The 24,500-nt window shown below is 57.2% G+C and overlaps 1 protein-coding gene across 2 annotated transcripts in view; it reads right to left on the bottom strand.

Annotated features, from left to right (window-relative positions):
* FBN3 (fibrillin 3) overlaps positions 1-24,500 on the bottom strand; it is a 54,517-nt gene that overhangs the window by 26,234 nt on the left and 3,783 nt on the right. For both annotated transcript variants that reach the window (XM_074350879.1, XM_074350880.1), the window contains exons 5-38: positions 24,366-24,461; positions 24,028-24,123; positions 22,033-22,230; positions 21,798-21,923; positions 21,533-21,658; positions 19,001-19,153; positions 18,712-18,897; positions 18,175-18,318; positions 17,982-18,101; positions 17,728-17,853; positions 15,588-15,710; positions 15,193-15,468; positions 14,853-14,906; positions 13,808-13,933; positions 13,596-13,721; positions 12,335-12,454; positions 12,076-12,213; positions 11,919-11,969; positions 11,544-11,669; positions 9,799-10,023; positions 9,583-9,708; positions 9,099-9,227; positions 7,858-7,983; positions 6,984-7,109; positions 6,729-6,851; positions 6,424-6,549; positions 5,347-5,472; positions 3,832-3,954; positions 3,520-3,642; positions 2,908-3,033; positions 2,682-2,804; positions 1,927-2,049; positions 1,429-1,590; positions 389-457 (exon numbers count right to left, since the gene is read on the bottom strand). In XM_074350879.1, the coding sequence (XP_074206980.1) occupies positions 389-457; positions 1,429-1,590; positions 1,927-2,049; positions 2,682-2,804; positions 2,908-3,033; positions 3,520-3,642; positions 3,832-3,954; positions 5,347-5,472; positions 6,424-6,549; positions 6,729-6,851; positions 6,984-7,109; positions 7,858-7,983; positions 9,099-9,227; positions 9,583-9,708; positions 9,799-10,023; positions 11,544-11,669; positions 11,919-11,969; positions 12,076-12,213; positions 12,335-12,454; positions 13,596-13,721; positions 13,808-13,933; positions 14,853-14,906; positions 15,193-15,468; positions 15,588-15,710; positions 17,728-17,853; positions 17,982-18,101; positions 18,175-18,318; positions 18,712-18,897; positions 19,001-19,153; positions 21,533-21,658; positions 21,798-21,923; positions 22,033-22,230; positions 24,028-24,123; positions 24,366-24,461 (4,467 nt within the window). The remainder of the gene's footprint in view (positions 1-388; positions 458-1,428; positions 1,591-1,926; positions 2,050-2,681; positions 2,805-2,907; positions 3,034-3,519; positions 3,643-3,831; positions 3,955-5,346; positions 5,473-6,423; positions 6,550-6,728; positions 6,852-6,983; positions 7,110-7,857; positions 7,984-9,098; positions 9,228-9,582; positions 9,709-9,798; positions 10,024-11,543; positions 11,670-11,918; positions 11,970-12,075; positions 12,214-12,334; positions 12,455-13,595; positions 13,722-13,807; positions 13,934-14,852; positions 14,907-15,192; positions 15,469-15,587; positions 15,711-17,727; positions 17,854-17,981; positions 18,102-18,174; positions 18,319-18,711; positions 18,898-19,000; positions 19,154-21,532; positions 21,659-21,797; positions 21,924-22,032; positions 22,231-24,027; positions 24,124-24,365; positions 24,462-24,500) is intronic.

The raw sequence follows: 24,500 nt of genomic DNA, 5'->3' as shown, positions 1-24,500 counted from the left end.
TAGATGGATGAATGAATGGATAGTTGATGAGTGGATGGATGAATGTTTGTGCTTGGAAAGAGGGAAGGAAGGAAGGAAAGTAGGATAATGGATGGATGGAGAATGGAGGGACGGGTAGATGGGTGGATAAGGGATGGATGGAAGGAAGAAAAGATGGGTGGATAGGCTGATGAACGCATGGATGATGGATAGATAGATGGGGATGGGTGGGTGGATGGGGGATGGATGGAAAGATGGATCAATACATGAGTGGGTAGAAGAAGAAATGGCTGAGACAAGCTGGTTCCCCACCACCACCAAAGCTGCCCAACTCTGCTTTTTGGTGAGGTGGGGATGAGAGATGGGTCAGTCAGTGGGTGCATGGATGGATGGTCTACCAGGAACTCACCTTCCAGAATGACAGTGACAGGATTGGGCCGGAAGCCCTCACCCCCCGGGCACAGGGTTCTGTACTCAGCTGCAAGGAAAGTAGGCTCTTACGAGAGGCTGTGGGCTGGGGTATCTGGGCAAAGCTCAGGGGAAGCAGGGGAGGGGAAGGGCCCTAAAAAGGGCTCAAGAGTGGGCCCTGCATTCTTTTATCACAGAAACTACATCCCCTTACCTCCTCAGCCTCTCAGGGCCAAGAGACATTGGTCCAATTCTGACGGATCGGGGGGGGGATGTTTCTGTGTGTGTGTACACATGTGTTCACATTCAATATGTGAGCAGATGGATCTTGTAATAGTTGGGGAGTAGGGATTCTTTGTGATCCAAAACCAGAGCCTAGTGTGACCACAAGCTTCCCCCATGAAAAGAAGACTCTGGACATACACACACACACACCTGAATAGGTGGACAAGTGCCTCCCTGTTTCACACCTGAGGACTTTGCACATGCTGTTCCCACTGCACCACACACCCTTCCCACTACCCTGCCTGAAAAACTCCTACTCATCCTTCAAAACCTCATTCAAGCCCCTGTCCTGAGAAGCCTTCCCTTCCCCCTTTCCTCTCCATGGCTTCCTCCTGAGCCATCGCTATGCCTCAAACAGACCCTTAGGACAGCTCTACTCTTAACAGTCTGGGGACTGTTGGTTTACAGGTGAGGGACAGTGTGCAGCGGCTGTGGTTCATCCTTCTCTAGGTCCCTGTCCCCTAGTAGAGGGCACAGAGAAATTCTCAATGTTTGTTGACTGACTGAGCAAGCAAGTGAATAGAAACACACAAAGAACTTGCAGGAAGAGATGGCAGAAAGAGACTTTGGGGAGAGGCCTAAACAGTGGACTGCTGAGAAGATGCTGTGTGGCCCAGGGTGAGCCCTTCTCCCTCTCTGGTTCCCAGTGTCCCTCCCTTAGCAGAGATGAGCCCCCCAAACCCAGAGGAGGCCTGGACCAGGGCTAGGTCTCTGTGGCTCAGGCCTTCCCCTGCTCCTACCCCTCCGGGGACTCACTGGTGTTGGCCATTGGGCACAGCTCACAGGGGTTACCCCAGGCCTGTCCCAGGGAGCAACAGCAGGACGCTCGGGTGACGCCAACTCCGATCTCAGCACTGCAGGAAATGCCACCATCCCCTCGGTCATGTGTGTCCAGGAAACAGTTCCCAACCCGAGTGTCTGAACAGGCAGAGAGGAGCGGTTAGCAAGTGATGGGGGAGAAAAGCTCTGTGTGTGTGTGTGCACCTCTGTGCGTAACGGTGTGTTCATGTCTGCCTACGTGTGACCGTGAATTCTGTGTGTGCATGTGTCCGTGTGCACGTGGGATTCTGTGTGTCTGTCTGTCTACAGCAGAAGGCTGTATCTCAACAGAGAACAGGGATGATCACTCCGGCTGGGGCCTGTTTGTGAGAAGCAGGTGGATTTGAACAGGTTGATGGGCCAAGGTGACACAGGCGGTGGCCCCATCCAGCTCCCTGACCCCAGGACCCCGCCCAGAGCAAAGTGCATACTCACCCACGCAGCCCACCCCGCTGGGGTTCAGCTCAAAGTCCTGAGGGCAGTTGCAGAGGTAGCTGCCGGGGGTGTTGACACACAGGCCATTGATGCAGTTCACGGGGTCGGCACACTCGTTAACATCTGTGGGGGAGGCAGGGTGCCATCAGCTGCGGTGGTGGGGAGCCCTCCCTTGGCCCACATCCCTCCTGCCTTCTTCCTGGGGTGTCGAAGCCCTGCATTTCGGGGACAGGGTTTAGGGGCAAGGCCATGTCCTCCCCTGGGAAGAAAGCCTAAGGGGACAGCAGCTTCTGGGGTCTGCCCCGTCCCATGCCCTCCCCTGCCCTGTTCCACTTGGGATGGAGGTCTGCCCTTGAGGGCTCCCCCTGCTCCAGGTCCCATGACTTAACATACAAAAACCAACATTTAGGATGCATTTCAAGCCAGGAGCTGGCAGACAACAACCTGTGGGCCAAACCCAGCCCCATACCTGTTTGTGTAAATAAAGTTTTATTAGCACACAGACATGCCCATTCATTCACAGAGCGCCCGTGTCGGTTTCTGAGCTACAAGGCAGAGGTTGTATGGCTGAAAACGGAAAATACTGTCCGGCCCTTCATGGAAAAAGTCCACTGACCCCCATGTGAAACACACAGAGGGGAGACCGTTTTGACAGTCGTGGTGGAGGGGAACCCGCCTTCGTTGATTCACCGCATTTATTTAGGGGACGATGAATGACAATGACAATGAGTGAGCCCCACCCCCGGCCCCCACACCTGTGCAGTTGCCGCCACCGCGGTCCAGCTCATAACCCTCGTCACAGATGCAGCGGAACATCCCCGGCAGGTTCTCACAGCTCCCGGACACACAGAGGTTCCCGAGAACACACTCATCCACATCTGGGGGAGGGGGAACCCCAGGTCAGCTTGCTCCTGCTGTTCCCAGTGCCAGCGGGTCTAGGGACCCCCGCTCTGCCCGCACCCCGGCAGCCCCCGGCCTCACCCTGGCAGGCACGTTGGTCCTCCATGGGGTTGAAGCCCATCTCACATTCACAGCGGTACCCACCAGGGGCATTGAGACACTGCCCGTTTTCACAAAGGTCCACGTTCTCCGCACACTCATCCCTGTCTGAGAGGCCCCAAGAGGCAGAAGGCTAGGGGCCAGCTGGCCAGGACCCACATGCAGGGTGGGCAGGGAGCCCTGAACCCTTCACTGCCACTGAGGGTTCCAGGCAGCTGGCAAATAGCCCTGAGGATTTAGACCTTGACTTGGTGGTCATGTGACCAAGTTAGTTCCAGCGAGCAGATGGGGACCTGATCACTCAGGATCCAGGGTGAAGGGCTGCTGGGAAGTAAGCAAGTGTTCCTGCACCCCACATCCAGAAGGTTCCATACATTCAGAGTCCAGGGGAGAAGACTGCCCCAGGGGACTCAGGCCTGGCCTGTGGCCCCCCGGGCTGAAGGCGCATCCTTGTTGGCACCCACGTAGAGTGGTGGGTGGATCAGTGTGAGTCGGGAAGCCAACCAACCACTGTAGCCACCTTCGAATCCAGTCCCTGTGGCTGTCCCTCTCGGGCCCCTCCTGTCCACTTATCCCACCCACCCCCAACCTCACCTTCGCAGGAGAAGCCGTCCCCAGCGAAGCCTGGGAGGCAGGCGCAGCGGTAGGAGCCAGGGGTGTTGAGGCAGTCAGCTCTGGGGCTGCACTGATGCTCCTGGAAGGTGCACTCATCCAGGTCTGCAGGAGACGGAGCCCGGAGCCCCCCCACCCAGGTGTGTGCATTGAGTGGGGGCTGCAAGGAGGCAGACCCTCCAATCTCAGCCCTGATCACCCCGCACCTGGCCACCCCTGCCCTGCCACCCACCTCCCCAACCGCCCCACCTACCTCGGCTGCTCTGCCCGGACCTCCTGCCCCCAGGCACTCACCGTGGCATTCGAAGCCATCCCCCACCCAGCCTGGCTGGCACCTGCAGCTGAAACTCCCAGGGATGTTGAGACAGGAGGCGTGACCATCACAGCTGTGTCCCCCAAGCTCACATTCGTTCACATCTGAGAGGAGAGGGACCCAGGCATAGGAGGGGGACCAGGAGAGGGGGTGGAGGACACGGTAACCCCACAAGGCCTGGGACTAGAAGAACTACGGCTTTGGGTACAGAGTGGGAAGATTCAATGCAGGAGCAGGGGAAAGAGCTCGGGCCATCCCTAGTTAGCCCACAAATGCCCGACTACCTCTGCGGGAGCTTCCACCTTCACCTGAAGCCCAAGAGGAAATGGGCTAAATCCAATTAGGCATGACTCCCAGCAGCCCCACAAAGTGGTCTGAAATGGCAGCATGAGAGACTTAGGGGTAGACATTAAGAGTAACTGTCCTCATGCACATTCTTTTTAAAGCAGGGTTTCCTTATAAACCAGCGTTTCCAATCCTTAGCCTATTTTGCATCACCCTTGTATCTCTGCAATATTCACACACCACCTAAGTGAGCTACTGTCGACTGAACATTCCTTCTCGCTGCCTCCTGGCTTCACATCACACAAATGTATTTTAAAAGAAAAATTTATAACAACGATCTCAAGAGTCATGGCTTTGATGCTCTGTTTTCTCACGTTTGCTTCTCAATTGCATTAAAAGAACTCCGTAATTACAGCAAGGAGAATCACGTTCTCCAAAAAAGGAGGTTCAAACCCTAACTCCCAGAACTTGTGCCTGTGGTCTTCTTGCAAAACAGGGTCTTTGTAGATGTAACCAAGTCAAGGTGAGGTTATCCTGGATTACAGTGGGTCCTGATCCAATGACTGGCGTCCTCGTCAGAAGAGGGAAATTTCAAGGAGGGGAGGGTAGAGCTCAGTGGTAGAGCCCAGGCTTGGCGTGCACGAGGTCCTGGGTTCAGTCCCCAGTACCTCCTGCCCTCAGCCGACGGACGTGGAGATTGGAGTGATGCACTTACAGGCCAAGGAACACCGAGGACCCACGGCTGCCACCAGAAGCGAGCAGAGAGGAATGGGACAGCGTCTCCCTCTGGGCCCCCAAGAAGGAACCAACCCTGCTGACACCCTGATTTCAGAGTCCGGCCTCTAGAACTTTCGTTCTCGAGGGAGTAGGTTTCTGTGGTTCTGAGGCACCAAGTTTGTGGGAATGGCTGGCCGTAGCCCTAGAAAACTAAAACAGTAGCTACTGAAATGTTTACGCGTTCATCCCCGTGCTTAAAAGCATCAGGCTGGCATGCTGGGCGAGCTGCCGTGGATACTGAGGGCTCTGAGCACCCCCCACAGAGCTGTTAAGGGAGTCCCAGGGGCACGTGACTGGAGCCCCATCGGCTCTAACACAAGGCTTCCCACAAGCGGAGATGGGTAAGAATGCAGTCTGGCCGCCCTCTCCCCCGAGTGATGGGGCAGACCCCACGACCCCTGAGATGGCCCCTTGGAGGCCCCTCGCCTGCTCACCGGAGCAGCCCGTGGCCCCCTTCCTGACGGCGTAACCCAGCTGGCAGTGGCAGACAAAGGAGCCCCTGGTGTTCTCACAGTCTCCGTGCAGGCAGATGTGGGGGTTCAGGTCACACTCGTCCACATCTGTGGGATGACGCAGAGGAAGCAGGTGAGGGTGGGGGCACGGCAGCACAGCTGTGTGCCCCGCCATGTGGGTCCCCTGCATTGAGGAGCCCTTGCCCATCATTGGGGTGGGGAGCTCCCCTGACTCCACCACCGGGCAGCTATCGAGTGTTATGTCTCCATTCTCCAGGGCATATTCCGTGGAACACACTGGACGTGCCCTTCCCAAAGGATCTGATAGCCCAATACATTTAGAGGACACTGAGTCAACAAAGCTAACTGGATTTTTTTCCCCTGCAGGCCTTTTCAGAACCTTTATGCCAATGTGGCTCTGTAAGAAGGGATGGAGGAGGCAGCTTTCCCTACTTCACTTGGTCCCAAGGCCCTTCTCTTCCATGCTTCCTAAGGCTCCTGTGATCTGGAATTTTTTGGACACATTTTTCCTGGGAGCGAGTTACATTTTCACTTCCCGGAACTTTCCCACGTTGGCCCCAGCTCTGCCTTGATGGGGCACCCAGTACACACCTGCTCCCCGGGCCCCAGGAAGACCTGCAGGCAGGAGAGGATGGTGATCACGGCCCAAACAGCCAGGGGCCCCAAGCAGGGCTCGGAGAACACAGTGTATTTCTTGTCTCGCTCACCTTCCTCTGCACAAAACTGCATAATGCCATCCTCAGAACAGGGCACGCACCTCTGTACGCACTAGGTACACGGTAAGTGTCATCAAACATATTTAAAAGAATCAGGTTTGGAGGAGCTCTGCTGCTATGAATGAGATGCCACGGGCCTTGGTGCACAGGCTCGGGGCACTGGTGGCCAGGAGCAGCCCACCAGGTGCAAAGCCTCATCTCCCCTGCCTGCGAGCGACAAGATGGGACATGGTGCCTGTCTTGCCCCCAAGCCTCCGAGTGGAAGACTGGTGGCTGAGTTCTGATGCCGCCTCCCCCACCTGAAGGAGTCCCAGCTCCTCACCCAGGCACGTCCTCGTGTCCGGCGTGGCGGCGAAGCCGTCATGGCACAGGCAGCGGTGACCCCCGGGCACGTTGGTGCACTGGCCCCCGTCACAGATGTCCGGGCTCTCCTCACACTCGTCCACATCTGGGCGAGCAGGAAGGGGGGTGGGCTGCAGGCAGGTGGGGATGGAAGGGGAGTCCCAGGGACCCCACCTCAGGGTCAGCAGCCTGTCCCAGGTCTGGCTGGCTTCCACCAGGCCGAGCCAGGTGCGTCACCCCTTCCCCCGGGACACCCCGGGGAGGGAGGGGGTGGCGCCCACCCACCTGCACACGCCCTCCCGTCAGGCATCAGCGAGTAGCCGTGTCCACAGACGCACCGGTAGCTGCCCTTAGTGTTAACGCAGTGCCCGGCGCACCCACCGCTGCCAGCACGGCATTCATCTACGTCTGCAGGGGTGGCACAGGGAGAGGGTCAAGCATGGGGCTGACTGGAGGGCAGGGCAGGGAGGGGCTGGGGGGGCGCTGCTGTTGCGGTGGGGGCCACGGCTGGGGCTGGGGCCGGGGCGGGTGCGGTCTCACCCACGCAGCCCCGGCCATCAGGTGCGCTCTGGAAGCCGGCGTGGCAGGAGCACTGGAAGGCACCGATGACGTTGATGCACTGGCCATGGGGACACAGGCCGTCACTCAGGGAGCACTCATCGATGTCTGCGGGGGGAGCACACAGCTGGTGGGGACAGCAGGTCGGGGACCCCAAGGCACCTGGGTGCTTGCAAACACTGAGATGCTCACACTACTGGCATCAACCCGTCCCCACAGGTGCAAGTCTACACACTCCCAAACACACCTTGCCCTTGTACAAACACACACCCACACCCAGATACACACGCACACCCACATGCACACTCACAAGACTCACCAAAATCACACCCTTGAATGCACACTCACCCTCCACACACCCACGTGCACGTTCACACGGACTCACACACAATCACCCTCAGCAAACACACACCTTCACAACCAGATGCACACTCCCCCTCAGCAGACACGCGCTCCCACTCCCACAAGCACACTCACCCGTGTGCAACCACACATCCACACCCAGACACACACTTTCTCACAGGCTTATGTAGATGCACACTCACACCTCTCCCATGAGAACACTCATCCTGTGTAGACACACTTACAAACTCAGACTCACACGCAAACACCCACTCACATGCTCACTCTAGTACGGACGCATTCACAGATGCACACCTGCAGATCCACACTCCCTCCATCTCACACCCCCACAGTCACACCCCACACATGCAAATACGCTTTCCATGACCTCACGTGCATGCAACCGCTCACCCACATAGATGCTGACACAGACGTGTGCGTACACGCAGGTGTGTGCTCAGGGAGATGCACAAACACACACTCCCCCGAGCTCCCTCATACAACCCAGACTCACCCTCGCAGGCAGTGCCCTTGGCCGCCAGCGCATGTCCAGTGGGGCACAGGCACTCGTAGCTCCCGTCTGTGTTGGTACAGGTGCCGCCCCGGCACAGCCGCGGGTCCCGGGCACACTCATTCACGTCTGGGCATGTGGAGAGTGACAGGAGATTGTGAGGATGCTGATCCTCCTTCCCTTCAAAAGGTGAGATGTAGCTTGTGGAAGCTCCTCCCTACAGCACCCCCCACACCGTCCCCCACCCCATCACCCTGGCTGAAGCCAAAAGGGCCTGGAGACTTGGGGCCTGGATGACCCAGGGGCGCAGAGTTTGAGCTGGGAGGAGCAGGGATCAGTCACACTGGGAGGGAAGCTGGAATTCTCAGAAGAATCAGGGACACAAGGCTGATGGTCCTGGAGTAACTGAAGGAGGCCCTGAGAAGCCCCCTAGAGGACACAGCAGGAAGGCAAGGCCCGGCCAGGTATCAGCACAGGGAGGGAGCTGAGGACCTCACCACCCACCTCACCATCCTCCTCCCACTCCAGCCTCAAGGGTCCTCCCACCCCTCAGGACCACCCCCGGGCCTTTGCACATGCTGTTCCTCCTGCCCTGGCCCTCCACACAGCAGCTCCTTCCACCACTCAGCTCCACCCCAGGACCTCTGCACACACTATTCTTGCTCTAAGCTACTCTCCAGCCCCTCTTTACCCCAATTACTCCCATTCTCTCAGCCCCACAGAATGGGGCACACCCCCGGGCCCATGCTCCCACCACACCATGCAGCCCTTTCAGGTGCTCCTGACTGTGGCTATTTATTTTGCATTTCTCTGGGGATTTATCCTATTAACATCTGTCTTCCTATCAGGTCATGAGCTCGGAGAAAATGGCCCCCTGTTGCCAAGCTCTCTGTGGATCTCCTGAGTCGATGTACACAAAATGTTCATGGAATGAATAACAAATTGAAGGAAGGGGGAGAGGCTCCTCCCTTCCAGGCCCTTGCCTTTTCTCACGCTACACCCTATATTGCCCTGGGAGAACCTGACCAAATCTTGGTCCCTGGGCTTCTGATCTGAACACCAGACCCAATGTCCGGCTGCCTTGGGACAACGCTTCACAGTGCCCCCACTTGCCACATCCCAGCTGGATCACGGCTTCTCCCCACTCCCGCCCCCTCCTCCTGCATCCATCACAGCAACCTCCCCACCCCCTGGCCTCACCCCCAGACCCCCAAGCATCATCCTGCCCAGGGGCGGCCGCCTACCCACACAGTTCTTCATCAGCATGAAGCCACTCTCGTAGCCATGGAAACACTCGCACTCGAAGCTGCCCAGGGTGTTGACACAGGTGCCGTGGCCGCAGAGGTCCGGGGAGATGCGGCACTCGTCAATGTCTGTGGAGAGAGTGGGTGCGGGCCGGGCCTCCACATCTGCATACACAGGGCTGCTAGGGAGCCCTAAGCTGCCAAACCCCCAGGGAAACAGAGGTGCCGTGACTGCCCCTAGACGAGGGCAGGGAAGTTCCTCCCAGCCTGAAGGCCCCTGGAGATCACCTTTGCCAGCCCCTCCTTTTACAGCCAAGGTCCCTGAGGCCCAGAGAGGGCAGCAGTCTGCTCTGGGTCACACAGCAGGCAGGCAGGCGGGTGGGCAGGACAAGTTCAGTTCTTGTTCCTTAGGTGCCTCTAGTTTGCGGCCCCCATCCCTGCAGGCACCTCCCCTTCCCCCCAGGAGGCAGAGGCGGACACATACCTGTGCAGTTCCTTTCCTGAGCGTCCAAGGTGAAGCCCCCAGCACAGGAGCAACGGAAGCTTCCCACGGTATTGCGGCAGGTGCCGTGCGCACAGAGGCCCGGGAACGCTTTGCACTCATTTACATCTGCGGGGCCGGACCACAAAAGCGTCAAACCACCCCAATGTCCCTGGGTGCCCTCTTCCCACCCTCCAGGCTCCATGTGACCAAACGCACCTTTATAGAAGGGCCGACCCGACAGGAAGTCTCGGCTGGCGAAGCCCAGCCCCCGGGGACACAGGCTGGTGAACACGGGTGACTCTGGCTCCGGGCACACCTCGCACGAGGCCCCCCACGCGGCCCCCACGGAGCAGCAGCAGACGTCCATCCGGTACTTGCCGGGCAGGGCAGCCCCGCACTCGTCCTCGTCCCAGCGCAGGAAACACAGCTCCAGGCGCATGTCTGCAAAGAGGGGCAGCAAAGAGGGGCAGTCACAAGCCCCGCCCCTGCCACGCTGTATCTCTGCCCGCTTCCCCAACGGGAAGACTTTCCCCAGCGGGAAAGGGGAGCGACTTTCACACCCAGATTCAGTGTCACCCAACAGTTACGTTTTAATCACGATGTCATCCAAGAGTTACATTTTAATAACTTGCACTGCTGGGTACTTGCTATGTGCTAGACACTGTTTCTAAACTCATCAATCCATTTAATCCTTGAAATAACACCAAGACAAAAATACCGTTATGGTGCCCATTTCAGAGGCAAGAAAACTGAGGCAGGGAAGAGTTAGATAGCTGGTCTGAGGTCACACAGTAAGAGGTAGAGCTGAGTTCAAATCAGACCATCTGGCTCCAGAGTCTGTATGCTTTATCTGTAGAACTCCCTCAGAACAATCTGGCAGCCTCCACACCAGGCACAAGGGTCTAGGGCTGGGGCTGGCTGCTTGTTTTTGTAAATAAAGTTTTATTGACACACAGCCACATCCACCTGTTTCTGCATTGTCCGTGGCTGCTCTCACACTGCACAGCAGAGTGGAGTAGCTGCAACAGAGACCGTGAGGACCCAAAAAGCCGAAAACATTTACTCTCCAGCCCTTTGTGGAAGCAGGCGGCTGGTCTCTGGTCTAGGAAAACTTCTCTCTCTTAACAAAAGAACATACATTTAAGAAGGTCAATCTGAGGGTGAATCCTTGCTACAGAATCTTTAGAAAAAAATAAAGATATGCAGGCTGCCCCTTGACACAATGTTTTTTTCCTCCTCACTTGATTACTTCCTATCCTTGCTCACACCTCTGGGTCAGTGAGAAGACCTGCTGAACAGCTGAAGCTCAGTTTAGAAGGAAATCAAAGTTGAGACAGGTCAGCAGAGCCCATCTGCCTTATGGTTAACCAGGCTCCAAGGTGCCACCAAGGAGGCTACCAATGGGTTGATGGAACTATGGGAGGAAAAACTGATAGAACACAGAGTCCCATCTGCTGGCTGACAGATGCTTTTGGCTAAGAAACGTCCTGTTCAAGATGTTGATAGGGGCAAAGTCAAGAAGCCCTCATTGAGGGGGAAATTTTCTCAGAGGCTTTGAGTCTGAGAGAGAGCCATTCAGGGTGAGGGTCTGAGCCCTGAAGGAGGTTCACTGGCTCAGCTGAAGGCTTGCACCTCAGCACTCATGCTAGAGGCACCTCGTGCTCACATCCACCCTGTGTAGACCTTACTTGGTACTGAGAAGGAATAAACAAAGGTTGCTGGTACTATTCCACAGGAGTTTACCATTTGCAATGAGCTTTGTTTGGGGACAGTTAAAGGAAGATGAATCCCCCTGAAGTAAATGTCTTTGGAGACAGGTCAGTGGGAGGTGGACAGTGGGCAGAGGGTCCCGGAGGACCTCCTAGATCCCTCTTGTCCCTAGGAGTGGTCTCCAGTCGCTGGGAGTGGAAGCAATGGAGGAAGGGCAGGCAGCCATGTACCGGGACCCCATCGGCACTCACCCACACACAGCCGGCCGGTGGTGTCCAGCGTCAGGCCCTGGGGACACTCACAGCGGAAGGAGCCAGCGGTGTTGAGGCAGCGCCCATTGGAACAGACCCCAGGAAAGACATCACACTCGTTTACATCTGGGCAGTGGCAAGCAAGGAGAGGCAGGGGTTGGAGGCTCCCAGGAGCTGGTCCCCCGAGGGGACCCAGGACACCCATGTGGTCCTTGGGCAGGTGGGAGGGGGCTGGGGAATTGTAGGGAAGCCCTGGGTACTAAGGAGGGAGAATCTGTCTTGATCTCAGAAGACTTCAGGGAGGAACCCAGGGATTCCCTATGACCGGCGCCGGCCGGTGGGCGGCTCTGGGCAGTGGATGGTGGAGTGGATTACCTTCGCAGGTGAGCCCCATTGTGCGAGCGAAGCCATGGGCACAGGCTGGGTCTACGGGTGGGGAGAAGAGTCACTCTCCACCTAGATCCAGGGACCCTGTCCCACCCCCAGTTCTCTCAAAGGCCTAGGAGCTCCTGGAGCCCACCCAGGGCATTACCCATGTCACAGCGTTCGCAGGGGCTCCCCCAGGCAGCCCCAAGAGTGGCGCAGCACTCGGACCGCAGGGTGGCTCCATGCAGGTTCGCCTCGCAGCGGCCATCCTGGACCTTCAGCCAGCAGGTGCCTTTGGTGCTGTCTGTGGGGAGGGGCCGACAGTCTCACCTGGCGAGCTCACACTTGCACGCCAACCCGCAGAGGCCCAGCCTTGCCCCGGGCGTCGGGGTCCCCGCTGCTCCGGAGCACCTGAGGCCTCTCACCTAGGCACACGGTGCCGGTGGGTCCCAGGCGGCTGCCGGGGGCGCACTCGCAGGTGTAGGAGCCGGCCAGGTTGAGGCACATGCCATTCACACACGGGTGGGACAGGCACTCGTCGACATCTGCGGGGACAGCACCCCCCCAACACCAGGTCCTGAGCTGCAGGTCAGGGAGCCCCACCTGACCAGGGGCCCCCTTTGCACGACAGCTGAAGTCCAGCGGCAGGGGGCGCACGCGGGTACACGGACATCCACGCATGCGCATATTTGAACAAACTAGGCATGGGCATGTGGGCGGAGGGCAAGGGAGCTGACTGCGGAGGCTCCACAGGCTCACACGCACATGCGTTGGCATGGAATCGTGTTGTACACCACGCTGCAAGCACACTGGCTCGCAGGGGCCTCGGGGCACGCAGGGGTGAAGATGCAGACGGACAGAAACGGTGGGGAACGGCAGCACAAGAGAGGACAAGACTGAGAGGCAGGAGGAAAACCCAGAGGGGACCCAGGCTTCGGGGGCGGGGGGGTCAGCCGGAAAAAAAGACAGAAAGGGCCAGGGGAGGGGTGGGGCTTGTGTGTGTGTGTGCACCTGCACATGTCTGTGAGTGTTGAGGGGTCTGTGTGATGGGCACTGCCACAAAGTGTGTGTGCGCAATGGTGAGCATGCATGCTTGAACATGTGTGTGTGTATATGCAGGTCAGTGGTGAGCACGTGTGTGAGCAAGGAAGGCATGTGTGAGCATGAGTGTGCAAAGTGTGTGAATGCACGATTGTGTATGTGTGGGTGGGTGTGACTGCACACAGAAGTGCGTGTGGCTGTGAGCCCAAGTGTGTGAAAGGGTGAGTGAAGGAACGTGGGGACATACATGTCTTTGAGAGTGTGCACGTGAGAGCGTGTGGAGGAGAGCGTCTGTGAGCATGAATATGGGTGTGTATGTGTGTTTTGAGTACCAGTGTGTGTAACCTAGTGATTGATCACATGCACACGTGTGTGAATGTATGAGTGTCTTAACACATGCATAAGGGTGTGCCTTGGAGGTGGTAACTTTGGCTGTGAGTATGTGCATAAAGGGTGAGAATGAGTGTGTACTGTGGGTATGTGTGTCTGAGTGTGTACCAACAAGTGTGTATAACCGTGAAACTAAATATCTATGTCTTTGAGTGTGAATTTGTCTTTGAGTGCGTGTGGCTACACACGTATACCGTGCAGCATGCATGTGCCTGCGTGTGTCTGTGTGTACACACGTGCCCCTGGGGCCCGTACCTTCACAGGTCTCCGTGTCTTGCTGGAAGCTGAACCCCTGGGGGCAGGAGCAGCTGTAGCTGCCGGGGCTGTTTCGGCACCACCCGTTGTCACACAGGAGGCTGTTGAGGGCACACTCATCCACGTCTACAGGGTGAGGGGGGGAGCACAGTGAGGGGTGTGATGCGGGGGCAGCCCATCCGCCTGCCCGTCCCCCCGCCGGGCTCACTCACCTGCGCACTCCTTGCCACCCGCGCTTGCCTCGTAGCCAAGGTTGCAGATGCAGCGGTAGCTGCCCCGCAGGTTCTCACAAATGCCATTGGCACAGACATCGGGGTCGAGGGCACACTCGTTGATGTCTGCAGCCGGAGGAGGGTGTCAGCAAGCTGCCCTGGCTCCCTGGGGGCTCCAGAAGCCAGGATTCCCCCCACCCTCCCGGGAACAGACATTGATACAGAAGCAACATAATTTTTAAAAAGCGCCATCATAATCACTCACATTATAGGATGCTTTGTAACATGCCAAGCATAACTCATTTGATCCTGATAACACTCCTGAAATGGGTCTTGTTATTATCTCCACTTTACAGACAAGGAGGCACAGAGGCAGTAACTTGCCCAACTTGTTCAATCAGTAAATAGTAGGGCCAGGATTGAACCCCAGGCGTCTGGTTCCAGAACCTGTCCCTTTAACTGGGGGAAGTGGGGGGCAGACATCTGTTCTCTCTGATGGCCCAGCAGTTGATGAGAAATTTGAGTGTATCCTAAGTCCTTTCATTTCGTGATCAGTCAGAAAGACTGCTTCAGGAAGGAATGGTGTCATAGCTTCGAGTCCTAACCCTCAGGATATCAGCATGTGACCTTATTTGGAGATAAAGGCTTTACAGTGATGATCCAGTTAAAATGAGGTCATTAGGGTGGACCCGCAAACTATTCCAATATGACTGTATCCTTATGAAAGGGGGAAATTTGGGCCCAGACACACAAAGGGAGAACCCCAGGCCAGGATGACGGCAGAGGCCAAGGTGATGCTTCTCTGAGCCAAACGGAGAGCGAACCACCAGCAGCTGTGGGAGAGACACAGGACAGACTCTCCCAGCCTCAGAGGGAGCCAGCCCTGTTCACACCTCGACCTTGGACTTCAGCCTCCAGAGCTGCAGAGCAAATGCCTGTCGTTGAAGCCCTGCGCCTGTGGTATCATTACTGCAGCCCCAGCGAACTGATGTAGTGTCCAACCACGGCCCCGCCCCTCTGCCCTGGCACCCACCGCCCTGCTCACCTCTGCCATCCGTGGTGATGCCGAGACCGCTGCTGCACAGGGCCTGGAACTCGGCTGAGGGGGCAGGAGCGGCGAGAGGGGTCACTGGCCATTGCTGAGCCCAAGCCAGGCCCAAGGGCATGGCCCCTTGGTGCCGAGCCAGGATCTGGGACTAAGATGCCTCTCCCGACAGAAAGAGCCACTTCACTTCAGTCTCTTCATGGGGAAGGACACTCCCCTATCCACCCTTTGAGAGCCAAGACTCTCCTCCCCTCCTGTCCCCAGGCTGATAAACTAAAAGCGAGGACTAAGCAGAGCAGGGCCATGGAAAGCGGGTGGGGGCTGGGCAGCCGATGCTCACCTGAGTCCTTGGCAGGACACAGCTGGCAGGGCTCGCCAAACCCGTGGTCTGGGCTCGCACAGCAGCACTCAGATTTGGTGACGGCGCCAGGGAAGGGGCGGGCGCAGGAGCCCTTGTCGAGGGCCCCGTAGCACGTGCTGCGCACGTGGGTGTCCACGCACACGCGGCCATCGGCGCCCACCGCCAGCCCCCCGAGGCAGCGGCAGCGGAATGAGCCCTCCGTGTTGGTACAGTGTCCGTTCATGCAGATGCCCGGCGTCTGGCACTCGTCGATGTCTGCAGATGTGTGGGACACTGGGCCAGGTCCCAGCCCCCTGCCACCCGCCCTTCCAGCCTCCCCTCTCCCCTTCCTCCCTATCTTCACTGCTCCCTGGTGGTCCAGCCACCAGCCTCACCCACACAGTGGCGGCCGCTGGGCGCCAGCAGGAAGCCGGGTTTGCAGAGGCAAGTGAAGCTGCCATCCTCATTCAGGCACACACCATTGGCACACATGGTGGTAGTGGCACACTCATTGTGGTCTGGGGACACCGAGAGAAACTGGGTTCCAGCAGGGTCCCGGAACCCACCCCTCACTGGGTCAGTCCGACCAGGTAGACCAGCCCCGCCCTCTCACTTCTCCAGGGACCCTTCCCGGTGCGGCTGTCCGTGACTGTCTGCTTGGATATTGGCCTGATGGACTGTGAACTCCCCGGGGCAGGAGGGGCATTGCCTCTTCACACCTGCTTCTTCCACGCTGGCACATGTAGGTGCCTCATAGTTTTACAAAGCTGAATCAGTGAGATGCTGGCTGCATAGCACTGCACTTAATGCCACCAAATTGTTCCTTTTAAAATGGTTAAAAAGGTCGGGGGAGGGTATAGCACAAGTGGTGAGCGCATGCTTAGCATGCATGAGGTCCTGAGTTCAATCCCCAGTACCTCCTCCAAAAATAAATAAACCAAATATCCCCCCAAAAAAAACTTTTTTAAAATGGTAAAAATGTTTAATATGTTATATACATATAAATATGTATACATATAGCCGTAATAAGAAATGCAAAAAAATGGAATAAATGAGGTAGTGGTTGCACATTATGAGTGTCCTAAATGCCACCAAAGTGTTCCCTTAAAAAGGGTTAAACTGGTAAATTTTCCGCTACGTCTGTTGTGCCACAATTATTTAAATGCAAAAAAGAATTGGAGAAATGAGATGGTTGCACAACACTGGAAACATATCAGATGTCACCAAATTGTTCACTTAAAAATGCTATATGCTATTAAAAAAATTGAATAAATGTGGTTGCACAGCACTGGGAATTACTAAATGCCACTGAATTTTTCCACTGTTAAATGATAACACTTCTCTTGTGTGACTCTCACCTGAATTTTAAAATAAACAGGCAAAAAAATCAGTTAATAAGAAAAGAATCTAATTTAAAGAAAGGCGGTAGGTGCAAAAATGAGTTGTTAACCACAGTGTAAGTCCTGAACAATAAAAGATTACAAAAGAAAGGAAGGAAGAGAGAGAGGGAGGGAGGGAGGAAGATAGAAGAATAAATGAGTGAAAGGTCCACATCAAAATTTGCACCTGAATGTTCATAGCAGCATTATCTGTAATAGCAAAAACTGGAAACAACCCAAACATCCTTCAACTGATGAGGTATAAACAAAACACGGTCTCCTCATATAATGGGGAGTCATTTGACAATGAAAAGGAATGAAGTTCTGATAAGCTACAACATGGATGGACCTTGAAAACATGATGCTCAGCAAAAGAAGCCAGTTATGAAAGTGTGCGATTCCATTTACACAAAGTGCCCTGACCAGGCAAATCCATGGAGACAAAGTGGATTGGCCAGTGACAAGGGCTGGGGGGAGAGAAAGAGGATTCTGGAAAGACGACTAACGGAGACCAGGTGGAAAGAGGGTCTAAACTTAGATTGCGGGGATGCTTGTACATCCGTGGCTACTTTTCTGCTCTGTGAATTATGTATCAAAGATGCTAAAAAGGTTTTTTAAAATGAATGAATGATAAATGAATATGGAAAGGAAAAAAAATCCTTTCTGATGTAGGAAGACTTGAAGGCAGGTCTCCTCAGATACGGTGGAAGAAGAGAATAAAGGGGGACCCCCAGGGGTCCCCACAAGCTGTGGGAGCTTGGACAGCACCCCTATACGCCACAGGGAACCTGCGACCAGAGCGCTCTCCACGGTCCTGATCCCACCTCTTGTCGTAAGTCAGACCCTCTTGCGGACAGGTGAGGGGCCACACGTCAGGGGCAGACAGCTGACAGCACAGTCTTGCCTCAGAGGTGCCTTCCTGGGATTCACAGAGTGAGTCCCAGAATGAGTCCCAGAAGGAGAGAATGTAGTTTGTGGGGATGCACAGACCACAAGAAGGAGCTCAGACTGGCTGGCTGGACTCAGAAAGGTGAGCAGAGGACCCATCGTAAGGATGGAGGTGGGTGATGGAGCAGGAGTAATGGTGCAAGGTGGCTCTAAAAGGCAGCTACTGGGGCCCAGAAGCCCCCTCCCCACTTACCCACCCTCAACTCACCCACACAGTTCTTGCCGTCAGGGCTGAGCTTGAAGCCGGCATTGCAGACACACTGGAAGCTGCCCTCCGTGTTGACACAGCGGCCATGGTGGCAGAGGCCACTGCTGACCACACACTCATCCACGTCTGGGGGGAGGCAGGTGGGCAGTCAGCAGGCGTCCCCACCCCGCCTCCAGACTCTAATTCAGGCCGCAGCCACAGGATCCATCAGCCAGCCCCCTGTCACCCCCCACGCTCCAATGGAAAGGCCATACCCAGGCACACTTGCTTGGTGACCATCGCCTGGAAGCCCTCATGGCACCGGCAGTGGTAGGAGCCGGGGGTGTTGACGCAGTCTCCATGGCGGCAGGGGCTGCTGGCACATTCGTCCACATCTGCAGGCAGAGGACCCTGAGCCCCAGCCCGGCATGCTGCGCCCCGCCCCACCCCACCCCGGCCGCCGCTTACCGATGCACTCCCCTCGGACGTCCTGCTTGTAGCCCATGTTACACTCACAGCGGTAGCTGGAAGCGGTCGGCAGGCAGCGGCCATTGAGACACAGGTTGGTGAAGTGTTGGCAGATGTCGATGGTCTGGTTCAGGGTGGCGGTGCCTGCGGGTGGGGCCAAGAGGGGCATCTGAGCACGGGTTGGCCCCCTGGCCGTACATCTGGACCTCGCCTTTGTGTTCAGACTCAGTGTCCCACTCAGAGGCTGGAACCCCACCTGCTATGGCCAGGCTCTCTCACTTCAGCCCAGATTTCTGCCCTAGATTCAGACCCCCAAACTGGCTGAGACCCCCCAGATCTTCACCGTGGGGCAAGACCCCTACCCTAGCCCTAGACCCTCACCCAGAGCTCAAATCTGGACTTTGAGGCCCAGATCCCCAATCCACCTCCACCCCGAGACCGCTGTCGGTACCCTCACCCCTACTCCAAGCCCCAATCCTCCCTCTGAGGACTGGAACCCCTCCCCCAGGTCTTGGATCCTTCTGCCCAAGTCCTCACCAATGTTGGTATCACCAAAGCCCAGGCTGGGAACCCCACGCCCATTGGAGCCTTGGGGGCTGTGCCATGCCGGCCCCAGGCCAGGACCCAAGCCACCACTTGATCCGAAGCCAGGGATGCTGGGGAAGCGGGCAGGGTAGGGGGGCAGCAGCGGGAGCCCCAGGGCACACAGTCGCTGGAACTCATCTGCAAGGAAGAGAGGTTGGAGGCCAGGCCCTTGGTCGTGCCCCAGGGCCCCAGCCTGCTCCAGGGGCCAAGGAAGGCGGGAGGCAGCCCCTGGGCCACTCACCGGAGCCCCGCAGGGGACACAGCTCAGGGGCCAGGCCAGCTGCCCAGCACCTGCCCTTGTCACAGCAGCACTGCCTGTGAGTGTAGTGGCCCGCGAGGTCTCTGGCACAGCGGCCCACAATCAGCGCCGAGAAGCAGGTGCCAGCACGGTGGTCTGCAACAGGGGGGTAGGGAGGGTCAGTCACCAGACTTCGAATCCCAGCTCCACCAGCACCATGGGCAGGACAGATCCCCTTGCCACTGTGCCTCGGTTTCCCCATCTATGGACCAGAGATGCTCAGAGCATCCATCTCACCTCGGAAGAGTGTTGCTGAGCACACCATGTTTGGTAAGTGGCCGATCCTCACTGAGCAACACTCTCATTATCAAGATTTCCAAATTACCCCAGGGAGGTGGATCTGGGCTCATTCCAAGCAAAAGTGCCCTGACACCTAAAGCTGGCACTTTAGTAAGCTCCCCATCGCTGTGAGTATTCAACCACACAGAGGAAGACCCGGGGTTCAGGGTTGCACTGGTAGAAAATCAGGCGGATGCTGGAGCAAAGATCTCCAGCCGGTGTCCCCACCTGCCAGCCCTGGACATCCCGGGGAAACCTAAGAGGCTGTGAATTTGAGGAGAGGCCAGGCTGGTGGACAGGCTGGTGGCTGCAGCCCCTGAGGAAACTGAGGCAGAGGCCCCCCAGGTAGGAGAACCACGGAACCTCTCCCACTTCGCCCCGACTTGGATGGCTTTACTTAGTGATCAGATTTCTCAGGCTCTGACTCAAAAAGTGTGTGTTTAGGTTTAAAAACCCACACATGTTGGCCAGTGGCCCACAGTGGAAAAACCCCTCCCACCAGCCAGGAGGGCCCTTGAAGCCACCCCTGAGCTGCCTGAGGCTGAGAATCCATGCATTTCCACCTCCTTGGCCACACCCTGTGCACCTGGGGTGGTGGGAGGTGGGGGGTGTCCCCAGGTGCGAGTGTGGGAGTCAGGGTTTTGTGCTCCCAGCACTGTCCCTGGCTGGGCCTGCCCAGGCAAGGTCAACAGATCTGTTAAAGGTCACACAGCTGCTAAAGGAGAAGGGGGGATGGGAACCCAGATCTCGGAACCCCAGGAGATCTGATCAAGCAGCTTCCCCTCGAGTAGGGAAGACGAGACAGAATGGAAGAATTTTAACAAAAATGATGCTGCCTTTGCTTATTCACCACCGACTGCAGTTAGGCCTGCTAAGTGGTCCCAGGCCCAACTCCACTGTTGTCCTGTCTTGGTGAATGTGTATTGCGTGCCCACTACATCCAGCCCGGGGCAAATCATTCCACCCGCTGTCTTTAATCCTCTCCATGTGGTAGGTACTGCTGTTATCTCCCATTTCACAGATGAGACTTTTGAGACACAGAGAGGTTAAGTCACTTGCCCAAGGTCACAGAGTCTGCAGGCAGCTCGAGTAGCAGTTGGAACCCAGGACTGAACTCCAAGCCCATGTTCCAAGGCAACCTGACCATGGTTCAAATCTGGGCTCTGCTGTTTAGTAGCTGGGAGCAGCCCCCACAGTCCAGGGGATGTGACCAGAGGTAGCCTTCAAGCCAGACAAGATGGACCCAGAGGTGAAGGAATAGGTCTGGTGCTGTGGCCATTGGCTGAACTCCAAACACAATATTCCTGGTCCTGCCCAGTAGAGACCCAGTCTGCAGGGCTCGGGGGGTGCTGGAGACCTGCCAAGCCCGCCCCTCCTCCCCACACCTGGACTCTGCCCACCCCCCTCCACAAGTGTCCACATTCCCAGCCAGCCCTGTTGGCCACCGGCAACTTTGAAAGTCTAACAACCAGCTCATCAAGACAGAGGACAGGGAGTGAGGGCCCAAGAATCCCCCTCTGCCACTGCCCAGCCAGGCGGGGTATAGGGGGTTACAGGAGGGTGGATGTCAGGGGACACATGGCCCCGGGGACCCCACCCTAGCTGGGTCTGGGTGTCTATCAGTTCTGGGTTTGTTGATTTGGCTCAAGAAAAGCTCTCATCTCTGGGTCTCGATTCCCCATCTCAAACACAGGGTGTAGGGGAAGACGGTGTACTCTTAAAAAGTCTTTGGAAGTGGAAAGAGGGATAGAGAGACATGGGGCCAGAGAAACCAATGGGCAGAAGAGCATAGAGATGGGGGCTAGAGGAGCAGAGGGGCATAGAGGCAGGGGCCAGAGAGGCAAGAAAGACAACCAGTGAGCCAGAAGGGCATAGAGTCAGAGGGGCAGAGGGGCACGGTTGTGGTGGGGGCCGGGCAGTAGAGCCACGAGACCAAAACAGAGGACCAAAGAGCTAAGGGACATAGAGTTGGAAGGCCAAAGGGGCTTTCAGACTAGGGGCCAGAGCACAAAGGCTCATGCCTATGGAGCCAGAATTTTGGAGGGGATGGAAACCAGGGTCCAAAAAAGACACAAGGACATAGAAATCGGAGGGCTAGAGGACCCGAAGGGCCATAGGGTTGCAGAGAATAGGTGAGCAAGGGGCTGGCCTCCTATTCTCCCTCTGCCCCTCCAGCCCCCTCAGGCCCCGGCTCACCCAGGCAGCGGGTGCCATCCAGGCTGCTGGCAAAACCACGGGGACAGGTACACACGTAGCTCCCAACAGTGTTGGTGCAGTCGCCCCCGGAGCAGAGGCCTGGCACACTAAGGCATTCATTCACATCTGTGTAGACAGATGCCCCATCAGAGCAGGGCCCCCAACAACCCTAAGCCACCTCCTCCTCCTCCTCCTCCTTGCAGGGGAGACTGAGCCACCCAGAGCAGAGAGGAGGTCCCAGCCTGTCCCTCTCCCAGTCACCCACCTTCACACTTGGCGCTGTTCTCACTGAGCCGATGTCCAGAGGGGCAGCGGCACTCAAAGGAGCCCACAGTGTTGACACAGCTGCCCCCCTGGCACAGGCCTGGGACAGCCTGGCACTCATCCACGTCTGCAAGGGAGTGAGAGGCCCATCAGAGAAAGAAACCAAGGCTGCTGAGGGCTCCCACTCAGCCTTGGCTTCCGAGACCTCTGTCCTCACATGCTGGCCCCTCACTCACCTTGGCAGGCCCCTGTGCGGATATTGGGGATGAAGCCCCGGCGGCAGGGGTGTGGCTGTGCTGGGCAGAGCTCACATGGGAGGCCCCAGGCACGGCCCACGGTGGCACAGCAGAGAGCCTTGGTGCAGGCAAGGCCTGTCAGTTGGTGCTGGCACCCCTCAGGGCCCACTTGACCAAAGCAGGGCCCTGTCCGGTAGTCTGCAGGGCAGATAGATGTGGGCAGCTGGCCTCAGGCTGCCCCCACCCCCACAATCTTCTGCATCTCCATCTCAGTACCCCCAGCTCAGGCCTCTACTTCTGTAGCCTGGACCAGTGCAGCAGCTGCCTTCCCAGCCTCCCTATACCAGCACACCAGGTTTTTCCCTGACCACAAGCCTTTATTCATACTGTTCCCGTTCCTTACCTGATGAACTCCTACTCACCCTTCAAAACCCTTTCTCTTTAAAGCATTCTCCAGCCAACCTCCAAGAGAGGCCAGGACCTCCAAGCCCACAAAACCCAAGACCTGTCTGGAGACTCCTACCCCTCCCCTAGGAAAACCCAAGACCTGTCTGGAGACTCCTACCCCTCCCCTAGGCCCACCCTCCCTTCAGGTCTGGGCAGGGACCCATGGATGCCCCACTGGAGAGCCTGTCTCATCCCTGAGCACGTATCTGGCCCTGCCAAATCTCCCAGACTTTGGGAGGTACCCAGTATCCGCCCAAATGCTCTGAACCCACAATTCTACATTCCTGACCGAGCAGAAGGTGGTCTCCTCGGTGCCCCCACTGCTGTGCACAGGCCCAGATGTGACTTCCTGGCTCCATCCTCCAGATGGTTCCAATCAAGGGGCTGGCACTGGACCAAGGGAAGCCCCTCCCAGAAGGAGAAGCCAAAACCAGCCCCCAGCCCAGGCCCCATATGGAGAAGGGGCTTCACAGAGACCCCCCTCCTCCGCTGACGGTCCTGACTCCCAACGCCAGTTCACCCAAGACCCTGGAACCCCACTCACTCCTGCCGAGGCACCCAGCCCTGGCTCTCTCAGGGGCCCCCACCGTCCACCACCCACCCAGGCCTCTCCTCTCTCACCCTCCCCACTAACCTTCACTCTCCCTCAGCTACCCGGTCTGCTCCCCCTCTGTCAGCCCAAAGTCCAACTCTGCTTTCTTATCAAATTCAGTTACCCAAAGCCCACCCTCAAACCCAAGTAACCCTCAGCTCCCCCAGCTTCTGATTCATTGCTCTACTCTCTCCAGCCCGACTTCGGGCACAGCTGTGCCTCCTCCCCCAGTGGCATCCCCGACACTGGGGTTAGTTCCAGGGCCCTGGCCATCTTAGCCCTCCTGGACTCCTTGGGCAGGCTGAGCCCTCTGATGGCTCGAGCAGCTGAAAAACCCACCAGCCTGGGCATCCGCAATGCCACCCACTCCTGTTCACTACCTCCGTCTCAGCCTCCAGTGGGCTCCATCTTTTCAGGGCACCTTTAAATTGCCCTCCCTTCTTTTCCCCAGGAACCTCAACTACCTGCTAGGCTTCAGACCCCATGGATGGGGCAGCCACTGGCCTGGGTGTCCAGCTGCTTCTTAGATGACCCACAGGCTCCTCAGCCAACACTGAGCTCAAGGTCTTCCCCCTCCCTGACTGCCAGCTGCACCACCTTTCCCCTAGTTTTCAGATCAGACCCAGAGTTCATCCCTGCCTCCATCCCTCCCCACCCCCATCCAGCTTCTCACAAAATCCCGCTGCTCCCACCATCTTTGTCTTGGCAACAGCCTCCCAACAGGTGACCTCACCCACCTCAGCCCATGGGATCATTCTCATGAGCTCCAACTTATCCCTTCCTGCAGGAAGCCCTTCCTGACTCCCTTCCCTGAAGCAGACAGTTTCTCTGCCCTTTGCAGCAGCAGGGACAGCAAGAAGGAGGTCAGCTGGACCTTCCCAGGGCCTGGCCATGTATCAGGGGCTGCCAGGAAGCCCTCCTCCCCCCAGACCCCTTCCCCATACTCAGCTCGGTACCTCTCTCACATTGAGGCCCCATGAAGCCGTACACGCAGGCGCAGTGGTTCGGCCCAATGCAGCGGCCCCCGTTGTGGCAGCCGCGGTCACAGATGGCTGTGAAGGAAGGGAGTGGGTGGGTGGCCTGGGGACCCCCAGCAGCAGAGAGACCTGGGGCCTGAGCAAGCCCTTCTTCACCCAGGAATCCCCACAATCCGGCCCAGACTGAATGATAAGAATGTGACAATGTGTCCCCTCCAATCCCTGTCCTAGAAGAGTGACCTGTGGGCAGTGGGCAGGTGGCAGCAGGGACCTGCCTTCTGTGGTCCCCAGCCCAGGTGCGTATGGGGGCTACTCACGCTGCCCACATACGGTGCCGGTGTAGCCCCTCTGGCACAGGCAGGACTCCCCTTGGCAGCTGCCCCCGTTCATGCAGCTCACACTGCATCCTGACCCTGAAGGAGGGGAGGCGGGACACACAGTAAGGCCCGAGA

This window comes from Camelus bactrianus, chromosome 22 (genome assembly GCF_048773025.1).
Source record: "Camelus bactrianus isolate YW-2024 breed Bactrian camel chromosome 22, ASM4877302v1, whole genome shotgun sequence".
In the NCBI taxonomy this organism is placed as follows: domain Eukaryota; kingdom Metazoa; phylum Chordata; class Mammalia; order Artiodactyla; family Camelidae; genus Camelus; species Camelus bactrianus.
The sequence above is the reverse complement of the archived record's forward strand: the minus strand, read 5'-3'. Positions and strand labels throughout refer to the sequence as shown.